The sequence below is a fragment of the Arachis ipaensis genome, chromosome B9 (assembly GCF_059453495.1).
Source record: "Arachis ipaensis isolate K30076 ecotype BB chromosome B9, ASM5945349v1, whole genome shotgun sequence".
NCBI classification, from domain to species: domain Eukaryota; kingdom Viridiplantae; phylum Streptophyta; class Magnoliopsida; order Fabales; family Fabaceae; genus Arachis; species Arachis ipaensis.
This window is the reverse complement of record NC_142444.1, coordinates 8,855,597-8,875,602: the sequence shown is the minus strand read 5'-3', so window position 1 is coordinate 8,875,602 and position 20,006 is coordinate 8,855,597. Positions and strand designations below refer to the sequence as shown.

The following is a 20,006-nucleotide window of genomic DNA, read 5'->3' as shown; positions in this document are numbered from 1 at the left end:
TCACAAATTAAGAATAAATTAATTTTAAAATTTTAAAATTTTTTTTATTTTTTTATTTATTTGATATTATTGGAATTTTTTATTTTTTAACTGTTAGAATTAATTTTTTTTAGATTAAATATAAAAAAAATTTACGAATTTGTTGTTTATTAGATATTATTGAATTTTATTTTATTTTTTTATTTTAAATAAAAATATTTAATTTTATAATTAAAAAAATAAAAAATAAAAAATTTTATTTTTTAAAATTTTAAATTTTTCTAAAAATATTTTTCTGATTTTTTATTCACCGGATAATGTTATACCTGGCCTATTGACTTTTTTTGTTGCTGGACTTGTTCACAAATTAAGAATAAATTAATTTTAAAAATTTAAAATTTTTTTATTTTTTTATTTATTAGATATTATTGTTATTTTTTATTTTTTAACTGTTAGAATTAATTTTTTTTAGATTCAATATAAAAAAATGAATTTACAAATTTATTGTTTACTAGATATTATTGGATTTTATTTTATAAATAAAAAATTTTATTTTTTAAAATTTTAAATTTTTCTAAAAATATTTTTCTGATTTTTTATTCACCGGATAATGTTATACCCGGCCTATTGACTTTTTTTGTTGCTGGATTTGTTCACAAATTAAGGATAAATTAATTTTAAAAATTTAAAATTTTTTTATTTTTTTATTTATTAGATATTATTGTTATTTTTTATTTTTTAACTGTTAGAATTAATTGCCCTATTAAAAATGTATATGAATCTAAAAAAAATTAATTCTAACAGTTAAAAAATAAAAAATAACAATAATATCTAATAAATAAAAAAAATAAAAAAATTTAAATTTTTAAAATTAATTTATTCTTAATTTGTGAACAAGTCCAGCAACAAAAAAAAGTCAATAGGCCGGGTATAACATTATCCGGTGAATAAAAAATCAGAAAAATATTTTTAGAAAAATTTAAAATTTTAAAAAATAAAATTTTTTATTTTTTATTTTTTTAATTATAAAATTAAATATTTTTATTTAAAATAGAAAAATAAAATAAAATTCAATAATATCTAATAAACAACAAATTCGTAAATTTTTTTTATATTTAATCTAAAAAAAATTAATTCTAACAGTTAAAAAATAAAAAATTCCAATAATATCAAATAAACAAAAAAAATAAAAAAATTTTAAAATTAATTTATTCTTAATTTGTGAACAAGTCCAGCAACAAAAAAAGTCAACAGTCCGGGTGTATTATTATCCGGTAAATAAAAAATAAAAAATATTTTTAGAAAAATAAAAAATTTTAAATGATTAATTTTTATTTTTTTAATTTTTACTTTCTTAAATTATAAAATTTAATTTTTTTATTTAAAGTAGAAAATTAAAATTTAGCAATAGGACAAGAACACTCTCCTCCTCACTTGCCATTATGATAATGATCTCTCTCATGCAACTTGAATCTCACCCACATGTATATATATATATATATATATATATATATATATATATATATATATATATATATATATATATATATATATATATATATGTTTACTCCTCATAAACCGTTGTAGGCTACAAGGGTTTATGTCAATTCCCACTCCTTCATAAACCGTTGCTGGTAGCAAGGTTTTATGAAAATTTACATGCAATCATAAACCGTGGTAGGCTCCCACGGTTTATGCTTATTTTCATCCAACACGTAAACTGTCCCTGCCAGCCACGGTTTATGTACAAATGAGAAACCGTGGTTGGCTCCCACGGTTTACATAATAACGAAATTTGCACAAGTACGTAACAACTATCTGTTTTGCACATTTGGGTAAATGATTCATACATTTTATTTAAATATATAAATTGCCCTACAAAAGTATAAAAATGTCTTCTTTAATGCTGTATTTTCTTCTTCTTCCTCTTCTTTTTTCCTATTTCTTTTTTCCTTTTAGTTGAATGAACATAAGTTTATTCTCTTTCTAATAATTTTACAACATTATGTGTTTCTTCTTTTTCTTTATTTGTTTTTTTGTTTTTATTTTTGTTAAGAGAATAAAACAAGAAAAAACTTAAAAAGGTAAAATAAGAAGGAAAAGATAAATAAGAAAAAAAAAGATGATGATGATGATGATGAAAAAGAAGAAGAAGAAGCAATAAAAGATGAGGAGGAAGAATATGAAAAATTTTGAATTATGCAGAACTTCTTAATAACATATAAAGCTTTTAGTTTTTACACCGAAATTTTACTACAAATGCACAAAAATGTTTCTTTGATGCTGCATTTTTTTCTTATTTCTTTCTTTCTTTTAGTTGAGTGAATGTAGATTCATCATTTTTCTAGTAATTTTGTAATATTATGTGTTTTTTCTTCTTCTTTGTTTGGTTTTTTTATTTTTATTCTTTTTAAGAGAGTAAAACAAGAAGAAACTTGAGAAGGTAAAACAAGAAAAAAATGAATAAAAAAAAAGATGATGTTAAAAAAGAAGAAGAAGAATCAGTAGAAGATGAGGAGAGAGAGGAAGAGTTTTGAATTATGTAGAACTTATCAGAATATAAATACACCGAAATTTCTTAACAATAGCACATAAGTTTCTTAGTTTTTATACCAAAATTTTGCTATAAAAGCACAAAAATATACTCTTTAATGCTACATTTTTTTCTTATTTCTTTCTTTCTTTCTTTTTGTTATACATATAAGAAGAAAATAACGATGATGATAACAATAATGATGGAGGAGGAGCAGGAGGAGGGAGAAAAAAAAAAGAAGAGATAGAAAAAATTCAAATGAAAAAATAAAGAGGAGAATGAGATAAAGGTGGTGGTAGTGATGATAACAATAATAAAAGAGAAAGATAAGGAAAAAGATGGAGATGAAGAAGACGACGACGAAGAGAATGCAAAGAACGAAAGGAACATAGAGAACGAAGAGCATGTATTTATAATTTTATATATAGTCGCACGTTAAATAAAAAATTTGTTAAAAATAGTATCGTATGGAGGTGAATTAGTTTATAACAATTTGATTGGACTTGGTTTGTTAAATGATTTGGATGTTGATTATTTTTATTAATGGACTAATTTATTATTAAATTTTATGAGATTTTTTAAATTTTTAAAAATGTCTCACTATATATATTATTAATATGCTTTCTGTATATTGTATATTTAATATTAATATAATAATATATACAATACATCTCTTGCGCATTATATATTTTAAATATTAAAAATATAATATATTTTTTGCGAATTTTCCTGTTTTTAAAAGTTTAAAAAATACCATGAATTCTAATAATTAAATGTTACACTAAAATTTGGTTAATATCTAAAAATATTAGTTACAAAATTCCTATCATGCATAGTAATACTAATATATATTGCAATACAACATTGTTCATTGACTCCAAATTTAAAGGTGAGTTTGGTTTATATTTTAATTTTTTATTTATAATATTCTTTATTTTTATTTTTTAGTTTTTTATAAAATATAAAAAATACAAATACAAACCAACTATATTCTAGTTTTCCAAAATTAAATTAAGCAAATACATTAATTACTAGTGTTCAATTCAATCAATATATTTTCTCCAACTTATTAACCTTCCAAAATTAAATTAAGCAAACACACTCCACATTAATTACTAGTGTTCAATTCAACTACTAACATCTCTCTCCAACTTAACCCAAAATTAAATTAAGCAAACACACAAATATTAATTATTACTAATGTTCAATTATTTAATCAGCATCTTTCACCAACTTAACTTCCCAAAAGCGCACACACACACACAGTTCAATTCAATCAACATCTTTCTCCATCACTCTTACACTAGTAACTGTGAAAAGAAAATGCCATCATGAACAAACAAAGTCTTCATTTTAACTCTTTATTTTCTAAGCTTTTAAGTTTGACTGATTGTGTGATTATTTCACATCTCCGCGTACACCATAAGCTTTTCACATACTCATAAAAACACTATTACCGAAACCATATTATATTATAAACTAAATATTCAAATTAATCCTAAAAATAATTTAGATAAGATATTTTAATTTTTAATAAATTTCTATTTAATAAAATTTTTTAATAATTATTCTCGTCATATAAATTAGTTTTTAGTCGCTTTAATCAAATTTTTAATATATAATTTTATAAATAAGTCTCTGATAAATTTATTATAAGACAGTTATGTCTAAAAAATATAATTATTGATTAATGTCTATTCAAAACGACAAAAAGGATCAATTTATCTAATAAAAATAGTTTTCGAAAACTTGTAAAGAATAAAAATTTATAGAAACCAAATATTTTATTTAAAATTTATCGAGAACTAATTTAATTATTTATTTTATATTATATTATAGAGTTTAATTTTGATGCACTAATAATATAAAGTATTTTATACAGTCGTACAATCACATATGTTCTTTTGAATGATTATTCATGCAGTCAATGTGAAAAATAGTTATTTTGACTGATATAGTATTACGTAATTAGCTGCACATATGACCGTACATCAAAATTAAATTCTATATTATATATTATATTATGTGTAATACTTGCTCTACAAGCTAAGTCACACTATAATTTCTTTTTCATTTTTCAATTTTCCCTATATTCAAAACAGCCCATTTAGTGGGACTAATTAAGAACTTTACACAAATTTCCATTCAAACAAAAACCTGTTCATTGGTGCCACAAAATTCCAAAGAGGGAACCAATTTTCTGCAATGTCTTGTTCTCTTGCGTATTTGAAACTACAAACTCAAGAAAGTGAACTTCTATTCCAACCCTTTTTATATGTCTTCCAATTCCAAACTCGTGCATTATAAAACATAGAACCAATCCCCATTTAATTTGTATTCTAAAAGTGAATCATACATACAGAACAATATTCTGACTTGGTATAATTTCTAAGGTGATTATCCTCTCTTTCTGCCACTTCGTCTTTTTTCTTTTAATTTGAAAACCTCACATGACTTATTATAATACGTGTCACCTAAAGCTTCAACATTATGGTATGATCAAAGAATGAGTAATTATTTAATAGAGAATTAAATCATGGGGTGATGAAGATTAGAGGTAGGAGTTGCTGTCAATTTAATTAAGATGTTGGTCGAATGCCATTAATGTTTATTTATTTTTTTATTCATTCTAATGATTGACTTGGTCATGTTTGATTTTTCCTCTTCTTCTTGATTTACTTATCTTACGGGGTAGTGAATGGTTCTTTTATTGAATTTTCTGAGAATTATTGTATTGTATATATTTCATAATTTGACAAATTCTGGAAAAGAATTGTATTCCATGTAAACAATAATGCTACTATATATTCTAAGTTTTCCTTCTTCAATTTGGTGCATTCAATGTGTTTAGTTAGTAGTTAGTACTTCACAACTCTTCTCATTAAATTGCAAACTAACATTGCTTGAAAATTTTCTAAGTGTCTTGTGTTTAAATGTTTCTGCAGAGGAAAATGGAAATGGTTACTTTGAGACCAATGGAAAGAACAATGAGCTTCAAGAAAGGAAGAAACTTTGATGAGTTTTATGAACCCCAAAGGAATGATTTGGATGAAGATGAAGTTGTTAATTCTGAAGAATCTACAACATGCTTGAAGAGAAGAAAAGTTGGGAACTTGAAACTTCAAACCACATTCTCATTCAAGTACTTATTACTCCCATCAGAGAATCATTGTGATGATTCAAAAAATGAGAATAGAGTTGGAGGTGGTGGTGGTGGCATTATTGTAAATAATAATGAGCAAAAACCAACAATTTTGGTCCCAAAATCAGAATTTTGGTTCTCATCATCACCAAGGCCAATTAGGGAGCTTGATGTTGCTGCAATAAAGCTTCAGAAAGTTTATAAGAGTTACAGAACCAGAAGAAATCTTGCAGATTGTGCTGTTATTTGTGAAGAGCTATGGTAAAGTTTCAATATTTTAATCTTGATTTTGGTAAAGTTTCAATATTTTAAGTGTTTTATAACATATATTAATATATACTCTTTATCTTCTTCCTATTTCTAACTAATTGTCTGCTTAGACACAGTGCTATATTAAAAAATATGATTCCACCCTAAATATTTTGTGTCTAAATATATTTATTTTTTAATTTTTTAATATACTATTCTATACAAATAAACAATTATATATAAAAGCAAAAGGAGTATGTGATGGTTTTTAAAATAAGAGCCAAATGTTTTTACTTTTTAATGATATAAATATATAGGATATTAAAATTCATGAAAGCCTTGCATATTCTAATAAATATATTCATTTAGATTTATAATAATGATATGATATATATTAAATATTATATTATTAGACCACAGTCTGACAAAAAATAATTAAGTGAATAAAAACTTATTAATTCGATTTTTATATATATTTTGATAGGAGAGACATATATATAGAACCATGATTAATTACTACTATTTAATGAAGAATATAGAACATATTATTAATATTACTTTGTTTAAAAAAATTGTAGGTGGAAAGCTTTGGACTTTGCTGCTCTGAATCGATGCTCAATCTCACACTTTGACTCTGATAAATCGGAAACAGCTGTTTCAAAATGGGCAAGGGCTAGGACCATGGCTGCTAAGGTATATATTATAACCCCTAAGAATCTTTGAATAAATTTGTCACATGACTATAATAATATCTTTCTTTTTTCATGAGGAATTTTTATATATTTTAAATTATCATCATATTTAAGATAAACAATTATTTATTTATTTTTTTCTATTTTTATGACGATAAATAAATAAAAATTTTTCAATGTTTAGAAACTTAAAATATAATTAAAAAAATTATTAAGAGAATATATTATTTATTTTATTTTTAAAAAATGTGGGTCCGGAATTTTTCTATAAAATCCCAATTATATATTTGACTGGGACCACAGAAAAGAATTCAAAGTTTTCATTCTCTTCCGACATAATTTCTCTTTTGTTAATGTAGTTATGAATAATATAAATTTATGCTCCATTTTTGGTAGGTGGGAAAGGGTTTATGCAAAGATGATAAGGCGCAAAAATTGGCTCTAAGGCACTGGCTTGAAGCTGTAAGCTCATACGTCCAAACTTTTACTTATATATGACTTTTTAATTCACTTTACCATATATACTAATAGTCTAATACTATATTATTCTATTTTGGTATTGGTCAATGCTTATTACTTATTAGCTTAAGCATTAAGATTTGACTACAAATTAAAACAAGTATATTTTATTAAGTGGAAACTATTAAAAAACTAGTTTAAAAACATTTTTAAAAAATTAATAATATACAAAATTAATTACAAAATTAGAAATAATATACAATTTAATTAAAAATATATAAAATTTTAATTACAAATTTAATAAAATTATAAAAATAAAAAAGTAATTTATTTATTTTTTAACTATTTTGTCTCATTAATATGATGTTGATGTTGTTTTTGCAGATTGATCCTCGTCATCGTTATGGCCACAACTTACACTTATATTATGACATCTGGTTTCACAGCCAGAGTTCACAACCGTTTTTCTACTGGTAAATTATTATTATTATTATTATTATTATTATTATTATTATTATTATTATTATTATTATTATGTGATAAGTTAATTAACTTTGTAATTTAATTCATAATTGTATATTGGTGAAATGAAGGTTGGATATTGGGGATGGAAAAGAAGTAAATGTTGAGGAGTGCCCAAGAAGTAAACTACATAAGCAATGCATAAAGTACCTTGGACCAGTAAGTTGTTCATCACTTATTTGACCTCATGAAATTCTCAATGCCACAAATATATATATATATATATATATATATATATATATATATATATATATATATATATATATATATTACATACTAATCACGTGTAACCACAAGTCTGATTTCAGTAACTTTTAATTAATTTAATGAAAGTAGTATATAATTGAGTGATATATAAAACTTTTGCATTAATTAGTAATTTATCAAATCAAAGCAATTAAGTATTATTATTATGTCACTTTTTTATATTGATGAAGCTGAGTGCGTTTACTAAGCAATGCTTGGTCAATTCTAGAGTGCTATTTGGTGCTTGGGAAAAGAGTCAGAAGACTAGCTTTGTTGACTATTCAATTAATTTAGGTACAAAAACTTAAGAGTAGCTAATTAATAACAACATGATGACATTTGTATTGAGTGCTTCAAGGAAACAAATGATTTTGTTATGCATTTTAGTTGCAAATAAATTCTTTTTTAATTTTAGTAGTAATTTTTAAGGATTTAATTAAGGTGTGTTTTTAAAATATATGTTAAGATTACTAATGAATTTTTTTGTTAGCAAGAAATAATATTTAAATTTTTAATGTATATCTTATTTATTTATTAAAATAAAATATTTAAATTTTTTGCTAATAATAATTTTAATATAAAAACACATGTTAGCTGAATTCATTTATTTATTTAAGAGATTTAATATAATAACTTTCTTGCTTATAATTGCAGAAAGAGAGGGAGGCATATGAAGTAACTCTGAATAGAGGGAAGCTTATTTATAGAAAAAGCCAAGAGCTTGTTCACACTGCTGAGGGATCAAAGTGGATATTTGTTCTTAGTTCATCAAGAATTTTGTATGTTGGTGAGAAGAAAAAAGGTCAATTTCAGCATTCAAGTTTTCTAGCTGGTGGTGCAACAATTGCATCTGGAAGAATGGTTGTCCACAATGGAGTTCTCCATGTATGATATACATCTAACTTATTTGTATACATTTAAATTAACTCTAATTTTTTTAATAAATGTTATGATGATATAAAAGTATAATTGATGATAATTCTTATATATTTATGCAGGCTATTTGGCCCTATAGTGGTCATTACCGCCCTACAGAGAAGAATTTCAAGGAATTCATAGGATTCTTGATGGAACATAATGTGGACATGACAAATGTAAAGGTGAATAATAAATCACATATTGAGACAAATTCCTTTGTTTGTATATAGACATTGGTTTCATTTTGGTCTTTTGATTTGAGGTCACCAAGCACAATATTGTTGAATTTAATTAAACATAACCTTTTAATGTTAATTTGATGGGTTTTTGTAGAAATATGCAATTGATGATGATGTCCCACCTTCTACACCTCAATTTAAGTCCAAAGAAGGAAATGTTGATTCAAGTGATGACTCATCCAATGGCAACAATAATTGTAATAATCAAGAAAATGTGGGTCATTTTGGTACCAATGTTGAAGATTCAAAACCCAAAGATAGCAAGAATTTATTGGGTAATAAATGGACCACAGGAGTTGGTCCTAGAATTGGTTGTGTGAGAGAATACCCTCCTAATCTCCAAGTTAGGGCACTTGAACAACTCAATTTTTCACCAAGAGTCAACCATGGAAAGTTTGACCTTAAAGCTCCAATTCCATCTCCAAGACCAAGTCCAAAAGTTCATCTATCCCCTAGACTTGCACAAATGGGTCTTCCAAGCCCAAGGGTAAATGCTACTCCCATAAATTAATTTCGATTCGCGACAGATTAGTTCTTAATTTGTCGGATTGAAAAATATTGTAGAAAACCAAAAAAATTAGTTCCTAACTTCTATATATGTTAGGATTTCACATTATGTGATTCATCATTTTTGAGGCATAATGTGATCAATAACCATCTTCTAATTTGGACCATAAGATTTAGTACAGAAAAATAGGATCATAAATCTTATACAACACAGGATCTAACCACACAAGATTTATTTTTTCCTTTATTTATTTATTTTTATTTTGATGGTCCAAGATTTTTTTATTTGGTTTTTTCTTGGCCAGTTGTTTTGGTCATTCGGCTTCTACTGTATCATTTTTCCCCTTCTCCCCAAATTGTATTGTAGGAGGTGGGTTAATCTTCCATACTTGTAAGCCAATTAATAATTTAATATATGTAAATTACTTTTCTCTCATTACTATTCCTTTGGTTTTTCTAATTTGTGCCTCAAAGTACTCCATTCAAATCCAAATAAATGGTTAGTTTTAAATAGGTGCATAAATTAATGAAAGGGGTTGATAATATCCTTTTTTTTTAGTAAATATAATTTATTTTATTTTCTTTCTCATTACTTGCATAGGCATTTCAAAGTTTAAATTTAATTAATTGACTATGCAAAAATTTTTATATTATGGCACATGCAAATTAGTGAAAAAATATCTTTTCTATTTTTTAAAAATTTTTAAATAAACAAATAAAATAATACATAAATATTTACAGATATCTTTTGTTTATGCAATTCTTAGCCAAATAGAGAACTCCTAAGAGGTTAGTTACTTGGTTTGGATTTAAATAAAAAATATATTAAACTAATTAAAATTTAATTAGGTGAGTTTTGGATCAAGTTTTTTTTTTTAGTCACCAAAAAAAACCTTTTTTTTTTAACTCAGATTTAAACTTATCTAATCCGTTTAAAATTAATTTGTAAGATGAAACCTAATAATATCCAATCTAAATAAGAACGAATTCAATCGATTTTTACAAGATTATGTGTGAAATACTAAAATCGATTAAATTGAATTCATCCAACCAATTTGAGTTCCTCGTGTGGCCATCTCACTCGTCTTAGTCGTCTGTTTAAGTAAGTGTCGAAAATTTAAATTCTATTTTATGCATGCAACAATTCATTAAACAGCAACAGACCTTTAAATAAACTTCAGATATACGACAGAATAGTCATTAGTTGTTGAGTTGAAAAAGACCGTGGATACAAAAAAATGAATTCATCCGATTTTAGTAGGGAGCACTCTACTATACAGATTAAAGTTGTATAGAGAAAAATATAAATTTTTTGTAATTATTTTTTATTATATTATTATTCAAAGTATAGGCCCTAGTTTCTCGAATACTATCTCATCTCATAAAAAAAAATCTATAAATTTATATCTTTACAACTTTACCTTATAATTCACATTTTTTTAGTAGAATAATGGAGTTATCCATTCTTTTCTTTGTCATGAAGGTAAGTATTGTAGCCATTAAGCACGCATGCAGTTAGGGATTGCGTCAGTGATGCGCATAATTGGTCTCACATTCTACATTCGAATAACATAGACCAACAAGGAACTTGGAACCCTGCATCTGCCTCTGTTACATGTGACTTATTTATTTGCATTCAATTCACTGAGTCATATCAAAGTCAAGATTTGGCTCATGTTTCCAAAAGACAAACCAAAAAGAAACCTTTTTTTTTTAAAAGTGGATCAACATTTTGCTTGGTTCAATAATGACATAAAACCCCCCTTCATAGTCATGAGCTGAATTGACCAAATTGGCAAATTCTCATTGTGCTGCCAATGATTCTAGACACAATATTATTTTTAATCTTCTTTTTCACATGTTAAATAGTAATTTTCCCTTGTTAGTGCCTAATTCATGGGAATTTTACTTAATAAAGAAAATTTTTACATTCACAAGGAATGAGTTGTCTTACACCAAATTAAATTAGACCCATCATTATGGATTTCAGGAGTCCCATTCAACTCTACAATTGTGTATATATGAAAGCATGCATTGAATTATTTATTTAACTACCAATTTAGTGATAAGTTAATAGGAGTTTAGATTAGAATTGTAGAACAATTACATAACTTCAATTATTAGCTACGTGTTTGAAGCTGATTAATAGATTAGATGCACTGACTTTGGCCTCTCCCATTGTCAAAGCTGGTAATCAGATTAGATGGAGAACATGCGACCTGACTAATGTTTCTTGCTCATCCTGCTAAGAGAATAGTCCAATCTTTTAACAACGGAAATCTTAGGGTGCAAGAATGAATTATGTTTTTATATTCATTTTAGATAATAGTTAGGGTTAAGTACGATTTTGGTCCTTAATATTGGAGCCAAAAGTTTATTTTATTTTTGGCCTTTTTTTCGCAATAAAATAATCCCCAAGATTCTAGTTTGTATTAAAATCGTCCCTCGGACGAATTTACCCCTGCGGTTGTTAGCCTCCGTTACAACCGTTTTAATAGATAATGATAATATTAATTAATATCAATAATAATAAAAAAATTAAAGAAAAGAATAAATATATAAATAATGAAAGTGAATAAAAGTGCAGTGCCTGGGGTGTTCAACTGCAATGTCTTCTGCTGAAGCTCGACGGAGAGTAGCAGCGTTAGGGTTCAGTAGACAGCGTCCATGGCAACCCAGAGTTCAAAAGCTTCACGATTTCGTTCACCTGCGAAGGAGTTGCTCTGCGGACATGGTGAGAGGCCGATTCTGCGAACTTCATCCATGAAAGATAACCCAGGACGAAGATTTTGGGGTTGCGTATACTATAAGGTACGGTGTTGTTCCTCTTTGCGATTATGGGTATGAGAATTTGGGATTTTTTGATGTCTATGTGGCTTCTATCGGGTTCAGGATGGCTATGATTTCTTCCGATGGGCAGATCTAGAAACTGGAGGTGCTCAACAGGAGGTTGAAATTGCAAGGACCAGGAGGAAGATAACCAAGTTGAAGGCAAGATTGAAGGAGGTGGAAACAAAGCTTAGGGTTGTTGCTGCCTTATGTATTGCTGGCTGGGTTGGATTTTTGTTCTTATTGCTGCAGAATCAATATAACTTAAAGCACCCAAATAGAATGCACTTAGGTTATAGATGATTAGGGTGGGAATTTTATGAGATTTGTTGTAATGTAGGGGGTAGAGTCTGTGGGTAATTTGTGATGTTACAATGGTTTAGGGGTGTAGCATGTCTGATTTTGTTTGAATTGATGAAGTAAAGTGGTGTTTAATGTTGCCTAAATATTGTTCTTGAGTAAAGCACAAAAGCATGGATCACAGTACCTAAAAATGCAGTAATTAACTAATGGCAGATTTCATATGATGAGAAGTGAAAACAAACACAAATTAACCATTGGCCTCCACAGGCCTGATACCAAAATACAGTGGATGTCCTGACAGTGTAACAAAACACAGAGATGCAACACTCAAAAAAAGTGTGTTGAAACATTTAATACCAAAATACAGTCATGAAATCATTGTCTATAAAGCAATGTTCTGGAACTAAAGAGATAATATCGAACTACAAACATTGTATCCATACTACTAAGACATAGATAACAAAAGAGATGACATGCAACTCCTAATGCTTTCCCCACTGAGATGGAGGTAATTTGGCCATCAGCTTCCGCTTTTGCAGAGGGACATGAGGTGCACTACTTTGTATGACAAAAAAATGTCTCTTCCTCTCAGATGGCTGGCTGAGGGACTGTTTGTTGCTGGTAGAGGTTGCAGATGCTGCAGCTTTGTTCTTGGATTGGGCTTGGCTGTTGGACTGAGACAGGGATGTCAATGGGGCGGGGCCGGGGCGGGGGATGCCTCCCTGCTCCCCGTCCCCGCCCTCAAATTTTGTCCCCGTCCCCGCCCCGATCCCCGCCGTGGGGAGATAATTGCCCCCATCCCCATTCCCCGCGTTCCCCGTGTTCTCCGCGGGTCCCCATTCCCCATCTCTTTATGTTGAATATTTATATGAAAATTACAATAAAAAATTTAAAAAATATAAAAAAAAACGACAAAACATTATTACAACACACAAACATACATATCTTATCCAAGATTACAACTTACAAATCAAGAAATATAAAATAAGAAATCATAATCCATAAAATGAAATTTTAAAATACAACTTCCATTCTTAAAAAAAGTCATAAAATAAAGTCTTCAACTTCCAACAAACAACTCCATGTTCTCTGTTAAAATACAACACAAATATGAATATGTTAACATACATCATAAACAAGAATATCATATATTTAATATGAATTTGACATAATAAGAAAATAATTACCTAAACTCCTAAATCCCCATATCCATCACATAGTCCCAAGGAATTGGAATTTTCGACCCTGATTTATCTATATTATATCAACCAACAATTTACAAGAGTTAAATTTAACATGAAATTGAAATTTAAAACGAAATAAAATTTGAGTTATTAGTACTTTTACCTGAAGAGTGTATCCAGTGCTGAGTGCAAATTAACGCCTCAACAAGTTCACAATCCAATTTATTGCGATGTGGATGTATAACTCGACCACCGGTGCTAAAAGCAGACTCTGAGACAACAGTAGAAATAGGAATGGCTAAAAAATCTCTTGCAATCTTTTGTAAAGTTGGATATTTCACTCCAATATTTTTCCAGTAGCCCAAAATGTCAAATTTTTCCAAATTTGTTTTATCTACCATAACACTCTCTTCCAAATAGAAATCCAACTCAGTTTTTGCGGCGCAGTCTTCAGATGTATCTTCCACAAATTGCAAGTAGATAGAGTTAAATTTTCTCTTTGAAGATCCTTCATCATGTCCAATATCCAAAGTAGAAGCTGAATTATCATCATTTGTTGCTCTTCTTTTAACCCTAGCCTTAAGTTGATATTCACATACTAATTCTTCCATCATTTTCTTCACCTTGCTCAGATAATTCTCACTTTGAGATCCATATATTTTAGGGAAAAAAAATTTCAATAACTTCATCTTATACCTAGGGTCTAAGATAGCTCCCACAGCCATGACTTCATTAATTTGATCCCAATACTTTTCAAACTTACTAATCATATTTGTTGCCATTCTATGAACTATCTCATTTGAACTACACAACCACTCATTCAATGTCAATCTCATTTCACACACCTTGGGAAAGTACAGATTTGTTGTTGGATATAAAGTGCCAGAGAACAATTCAGTCACACTATAAAAGACTTCTAATTTATCAACAAGTTCATTTGCCATTTCCCACTCATCATCAGATGGTACAACTTTATACAGAGATTCACGGTGTCTTAAACGCTAAAAAACTTCTCTATATGGCAAAGCAGAAGCAAGCATTAGATAAGTTGAATTCCATCTAGTTCTACAATCAAGTGCAAGCTTTCTCCTATAATTGATATTCAATTGCCTACAAGTCTCTACAAATTTTTCTTCCCTCTTCTGTGTTGCAACCCAAAAAGAGACACTATCTCTGATTTTTTCAATAGAACCATATATTGCATTCATGCCATCTTTCACAATCAGATTAACAATGTGAGCACAACAACGCATGTGAAAAAATGCCCCTCTCTTAACAAAGTTAGATGGTGAAATCTTATCAAGCAAAAGATGAATCATGGCATCATTTGTACTACAATTATCAACCGTTAAAGTTGATAATTTTCTATCTATGTTCCAATCATACAAGGAATTCACCAAAGCATCACAAAGAACTTCAGCAGTATGAGGTGCAGGCACATATGCAAACCTAGAATAATGTAAATATAATAAACAATCATGACATTAAAAAATCAAATATTTAAAAGATGATAAAAGCATAAATAATACCTTATAAGTCGACATTGCAAGTTCCAATCATCATCAATAAAGTGGGCCGTAATCGCCATATAACCTTTGTTTTGACAATCAGCACTCCACATGTCAGTAGTTATAGCAATGCGGCTTGAATTTTTCCCAACAATTTTAAAAGCTTTGCCTTTTCAGCTTCATACATCTTCTCAACATCACTTCTCAATGTATTTCTTGTATAAAATTTGAACAAAGGTTGAGTCTCAGCCATAAACTCATGAAAACCCACTTGCTCAACAAATGACATAGGGTGTTCATCCCTAATAACCCATTTTGTGAGTGCTCGTCGTGCTGCCTCTTGACTAAATGTGAAGTTTCCAACCAAAAGTGAATCCGTTGGTCTTCCCGTTCCTATAGAACCTGATGATTGTTGCACTGTTTTTAATATTGACTGCTTTGGTCCCCTAACAGTACGAATCGGGCAAATTCTAATGTGATCATGCAAGTGCTTAGTTCCTTGCTTCGTGTCACCTCCAATCTTTCTTTCGCAATATTTACATATTGCCTTCCACTTTCCATCTATTTTCTCCCTCCTAAAATGTTTCCAAGCCTCAGATGTTAATTCTTTTTTGTTAGGACTGTTTTGCACTTCTTGGCTAACTTCTTGTCCTCCCTCTTGTGTTTCTTCTTGTCCTTCCTCTTGTGTTCCTTGAATATGTGCTTCAATTGCTTGACCCTCATCATCTTGAGTTGGTTCTATCTCATTATTATTTTCAATAGGAGTTGAGCTAAAGCTATCCATCCTATACAGTAATTTTTAATACAGAAATATTAAATTAAAAATGAATACATAAACAATAAATTAAAACAAGCCAAAATAAATTAAATCCAGCAGCTGAAAATTAACTCAGAATTATTAATAAATTAAATTATAGAATTAGAAATAAATTAACAAGAAACAAAGATATATAAAAAATAGAAATAGCAAAAGAACAATTGAAGAAGACAAGACTCAAGTAAAATGACTAGAAAACCAAAACTAGCAAAACAGTATCAAATTAAAATTTTATACATAATAATAATTTGTACAACATAACTAAAGACTAATAGATAGAATCTAATAAGAAAATAGATGAAATAATAACTAAACAAGTAGCATAGTAGAATGAAGCTTGTGATGATGATGATGAAATAATAACTAAACAAGTGGCATAGTCAAAATAAATTAACAAAATCATTAACTGGTCAAGAATTCTAGTTGATGGATTAGTTAATGAAATTGGACTACATACAATAGTGGACTACAGAACTTGATTTGAGGGAAAGTAGGTTTTATATATATAACTGGATTGGGAATATTGAATAATGCATTGGATCACCATATATATATATATAACCGTGCATGAATGTGTTTAGGGAATGGATAATGAAATGCTAGCTGCATACTTTACTTCAGCTCCTACCATCAGTGCTAAAAGTTACCACAGAATTCCTGATTTATTTAACCACAATCAACAGACTCAATTCTGACCATTTCTAACTAATGAATTTTGTACATATGTTTAATTTGAATTATATATGCCAGTATACTCTGTACAAAAATTATTGTTTCTAGAATAATGAATAATCGTACCACATGACCACATCATGAAAAGGGGTAGTAGAATTATTAGTTCATTGTAGTATACTAATTCAGTGCGATTTGTTTCAGAGTAATAAAACGACACGTTCATTGTATCAGCATTAGTTCATTGTACATACCTATGAATAAAAACTGAGAATTAAAATTATTAGAAATATTCTTTTGTTAATAATATTTAACTTACAATGAAAGGAAAATACTTAAGCAAGCAAACACTGCATTTAAAAAGAGTTTCTCCATTTGTTGCAGAAAAATGGTTTGTTCCAACAGCAGATAAAAAAAACATAAAACCTAAAGTGAAATGCCAAAATATAAGAAGAAAATGGGAGTAATGACTCTTACCAGGGATAAGACAGAATCACAGAATTGGCCGAAGAGGTAGAGACGCTGGTGAAGAGAAGAGCGCCGACCGATGCGGAAGAGGGCGAACGGAAGATGGCGCACGGGGCGGTGCGGTGACGATGGTGGTCGGAGGTCGTGACGATGGTGGTCGGAGGTGGCTGGCTGGGACGAGGGAGAGAACGCAGAGGAAGGGCGCAGAGAGGAAGGGTTTCGCGAAGAGCACTGGAGCAGGGTGAGGGAGTTGCAATGCGCGGCGCTCTATGCCTCTGGGAAGATGGGTTTCGCGAGGAGCACTGGAGCAGGGTGGATGCCTCTGTGGTGAAGAAGGGTTTCGCGATGCGCGGCGCTCCTCTATGCCTCTGTGCGATTTGGGATTTTGGGAAGAGAAGAAATTAGGGTTTCACTTTTCAATATATATATATATGCAAAGTGAAATGACTAAAAAACCAAAATAAAAACTAAATTCTTAAGAGTATTTAAGTAATTTAATATATTCGGGGATTGTGGGGAATACGGGGACGGGGACGGGGATCCCCGCTCGGGTCCCCGAATCTGCTTCGGGGGAATTTTGTCCCCCATCCCCGTCCCCGCAGGAAAAATTTCCCGCCATCGGGGCCCCGTTCGGGGCGGTCCCCGCGGGGATCCCCACTGCCTGGGAATTTTTGACACCCCTAGACTGAGTGGAAGGTTTGTTGGGCTGAGGTGCTGGTTTAGTGGGCCGAACTGCTGGTTTCTTAGGCCTTGGGTTTGATTTCCTAGGCTGAGTTGCTGGCAAGTTAGGTAGTGATGGTGCAGTCTTTCTCTTTCTTCCTGTCCGAACTGTTTGACCAGGGGCCAGCTTAGGTGCATCATTCTTTCCTCTTTTGGTTAAGGCTTGGGCCTATCAAGAAAATGTAAATTAATGAGATAGTTATAAATAGAGAAAAACCCAAATCAGCCCCTGACAATTACCTCGAAAGACAACGAGGCCCCTGACAAAAAAAAAATCCCAACCCGGCCCCTGACAAAAAAAAAACCCAACCCAGCCCCTGACAATTACTTCGAAAGGACAACGAGGCCCCTGTGCAAAAAAAAAAATCAATGTTATCTTTTTTGGCACAGGGGCTAATCAGTCTCAAAAAAAATTATCAGGGGCCGGATTGGATTTTTTTTTCTTGGGGGCCTCGTTGTCCTTTCGAGATAATTGTCAAGGGCCGGATGGGGTATTCACTCTTATAAATATATTCAAGTAGTTAAATTTATAGCAAGTATCATAGTAAGTAACCCTAGAACATGATGTTATATACCCTCTTCTTAGGCTTGGTGTAGCCACTCTTCTTATGTCCAACTACACCACAGTTGGAGCACCTTTGGACTTGACCCCTCCGTGACAGATGATTCTGGCTTCTGTTCTCTTCATCTGCAGGCCTTCGCTTTCTCTTCTTCACAGGTCTGTGGCTTGGCTTCCTGTATGGAGGTGGCATGACATCATCATACTGACTCCTCTCCCATAGGTCTGGACCATTAACAGGATGTATGACCTCCCGGTAGCACTTCAGGTAGGCTTCTTTCTTGTAGCAATCATCCACATAGGACTCCAAATCAAGGCCTTTGAAGGTGATGCAGCTGATAGCATGAGAACAAGGAATCCCAATCAGTTGCCACTTCCTGCAAGAACACTCACCAGTAACCAGATCCACAATATATTTATCTAGTCCACACATAACCTCGTACGTACTAGCAGCTGACTAGTACGTATATGCAATTGGAAGAATCTGGTCATTTGGGTCTTTTCTAATTGCAGTCAACAGTTGTCCTCCTTGAGGGATTTTCAGGAAGCATCCGTCCAACCCAATAAACCTTCTGCAGTACTGGAAACTTTTTTTGCATGCATCAAAGCATACATATAGTCTTTGAAAAACACAATAGTTCATCATGTTCGGATTCTGTATCTCTTGAGCAAAATCTAGTGATCGAATCACTTTTAGAATCACTGTTGATCCTGGATTTGTTCTTAAAAGTTCACTGCAGTAATCGTTAATCCTTTTGTACTGCTCCCTAAATGCTCCTTGGATCTGACTCAAACCCTCTTGTTTAGTTTTAGCTGTCATTGCCTTAGTAACTGTCAGGTTCCATTTTTTGTGTGCCCTTGCTACCAGCTCCTTTACCTTGATCCTTATCATGGTCACCATCCACATTCTATCCCTCCTGGCCTAATTCTACTCCACCCTCCTTCTGCTGACATTTGGCTTCAGCCGCATCCCCATCTCCATGAGTGTTTTCTTGGTCCCCTTCAAACACCACTACTTCTAGACCACCACCTATAGGTTCCTCACTGTCGACGCCTCTAGTATCTCCCCCCACGTCAAGATATCCAACTTCTGGAAACCCCTCGGCATCCCAACCTCATGCACCACAAACAGATCAACAAAGCCCCTCTTCTATGCTATGCTACACATTTCAATTGCCTCTTTGTCACCTTTTAACAGCTTCAAGTGACTCTCAGAATCATCCGCATTTGGGTCTTTGTACCATAACGCGGCGATGGTAGACTTCAAGTATCCAAGTTGCCTCAGCTCCTCATACACCTCGAACACACTTCACCAATCACCGTCAATATCTTCCACGACTGTAGCTTGACCCTTCAAGTACTTGAACACACCGTTCTCATATCCAAATGCACACTCATGGTGCACCCTCATGTTAAAGAGCGCCATCTTCTTCCCGAACAACCCTATTAATCAAGGCAGG

The 20,006-nt window shown here is 30.7% G+C and overlaps 2 protein-coding genes and 1 pseudogene across 4 annotated transcripts; 1 reads left to right on the top strand and 2 right to left on the bottom strand.

Moving 5' to 3' along the window:
* The first annotated feature begins 4,607 nt into the window (after nt 1–4,607).
* On the top strand, nt 4,608–9,922 carry LOC107614913 (IQ domain-containing protein IQM1-like). 3 transcript variants are annotated; one of them, XM_088499586.1, is made up of 9 exons: nt 4,608–4,905; nt 5,458–5,915; nt 6,482–6,596; nt 6,992–7,057; nt 7,439–7,527; nt 7,648–7,735; nt 8,477–8,707; nt 8,821–8,922; nt 9,074–9,922. In XM_088499586.1, the coding sequence occupies exons 2-9, from the start codon at nt 5,464–5,466 to the stop codon at nt 9,488–9,490; spliced, it is 1,560 nt and encodes a 519-aa protein (XP_088355712.1). In that variant the 5' UTR covers nt 4,608–4,905; nt 5,458–5,463; the 3' UTR covers nt 9,491–9,922. The 3 variants fall into 3 exon arrangements, with proteins under 3 accessions (XP_088355712.1, XP_088355714.1, XP_088355713.1); XM_088499588.1 differs by lacking the exon at nt 4,608–4,905 and adding an exon at nt 5,044–5,069 and having other exon boundaries at nt 9,074–9,617; XM_088499587.1 differs by lacking the exon at nt 4,608–4,905 and adding an exon at nt 5,222–5,369.
* Nucleotides 9,923–18,541: 8,619 nt separating this feature from the next.
* LOC148543672 (uncharacterized) lies at nt 18,542–19,438 on the bottom strand. The gene is made up of 2 exons (XM_088498633.1): nt 19,011–19,438; nt 18,542–18,923 (listed from the first exon to the last, which is right to left on the bottom strand). Exons 1-2 carry the CDS (start codon nt 19,436–19,438, stop codon nt 18,542–18,544), a joined length of 810 nt encoding a protein of 269 aa, XP_088354759.1.
* Nucleotides 19,439–19,454: 16 nt separating this feature from the next.
* Nucleotides 19,455–19,972, bottom strand: LOC148543671 (uncharacterized; annotated as a pseudogene).
* Nucleotides 19,973–20,006: the final 34 nt, after the last annotated feature.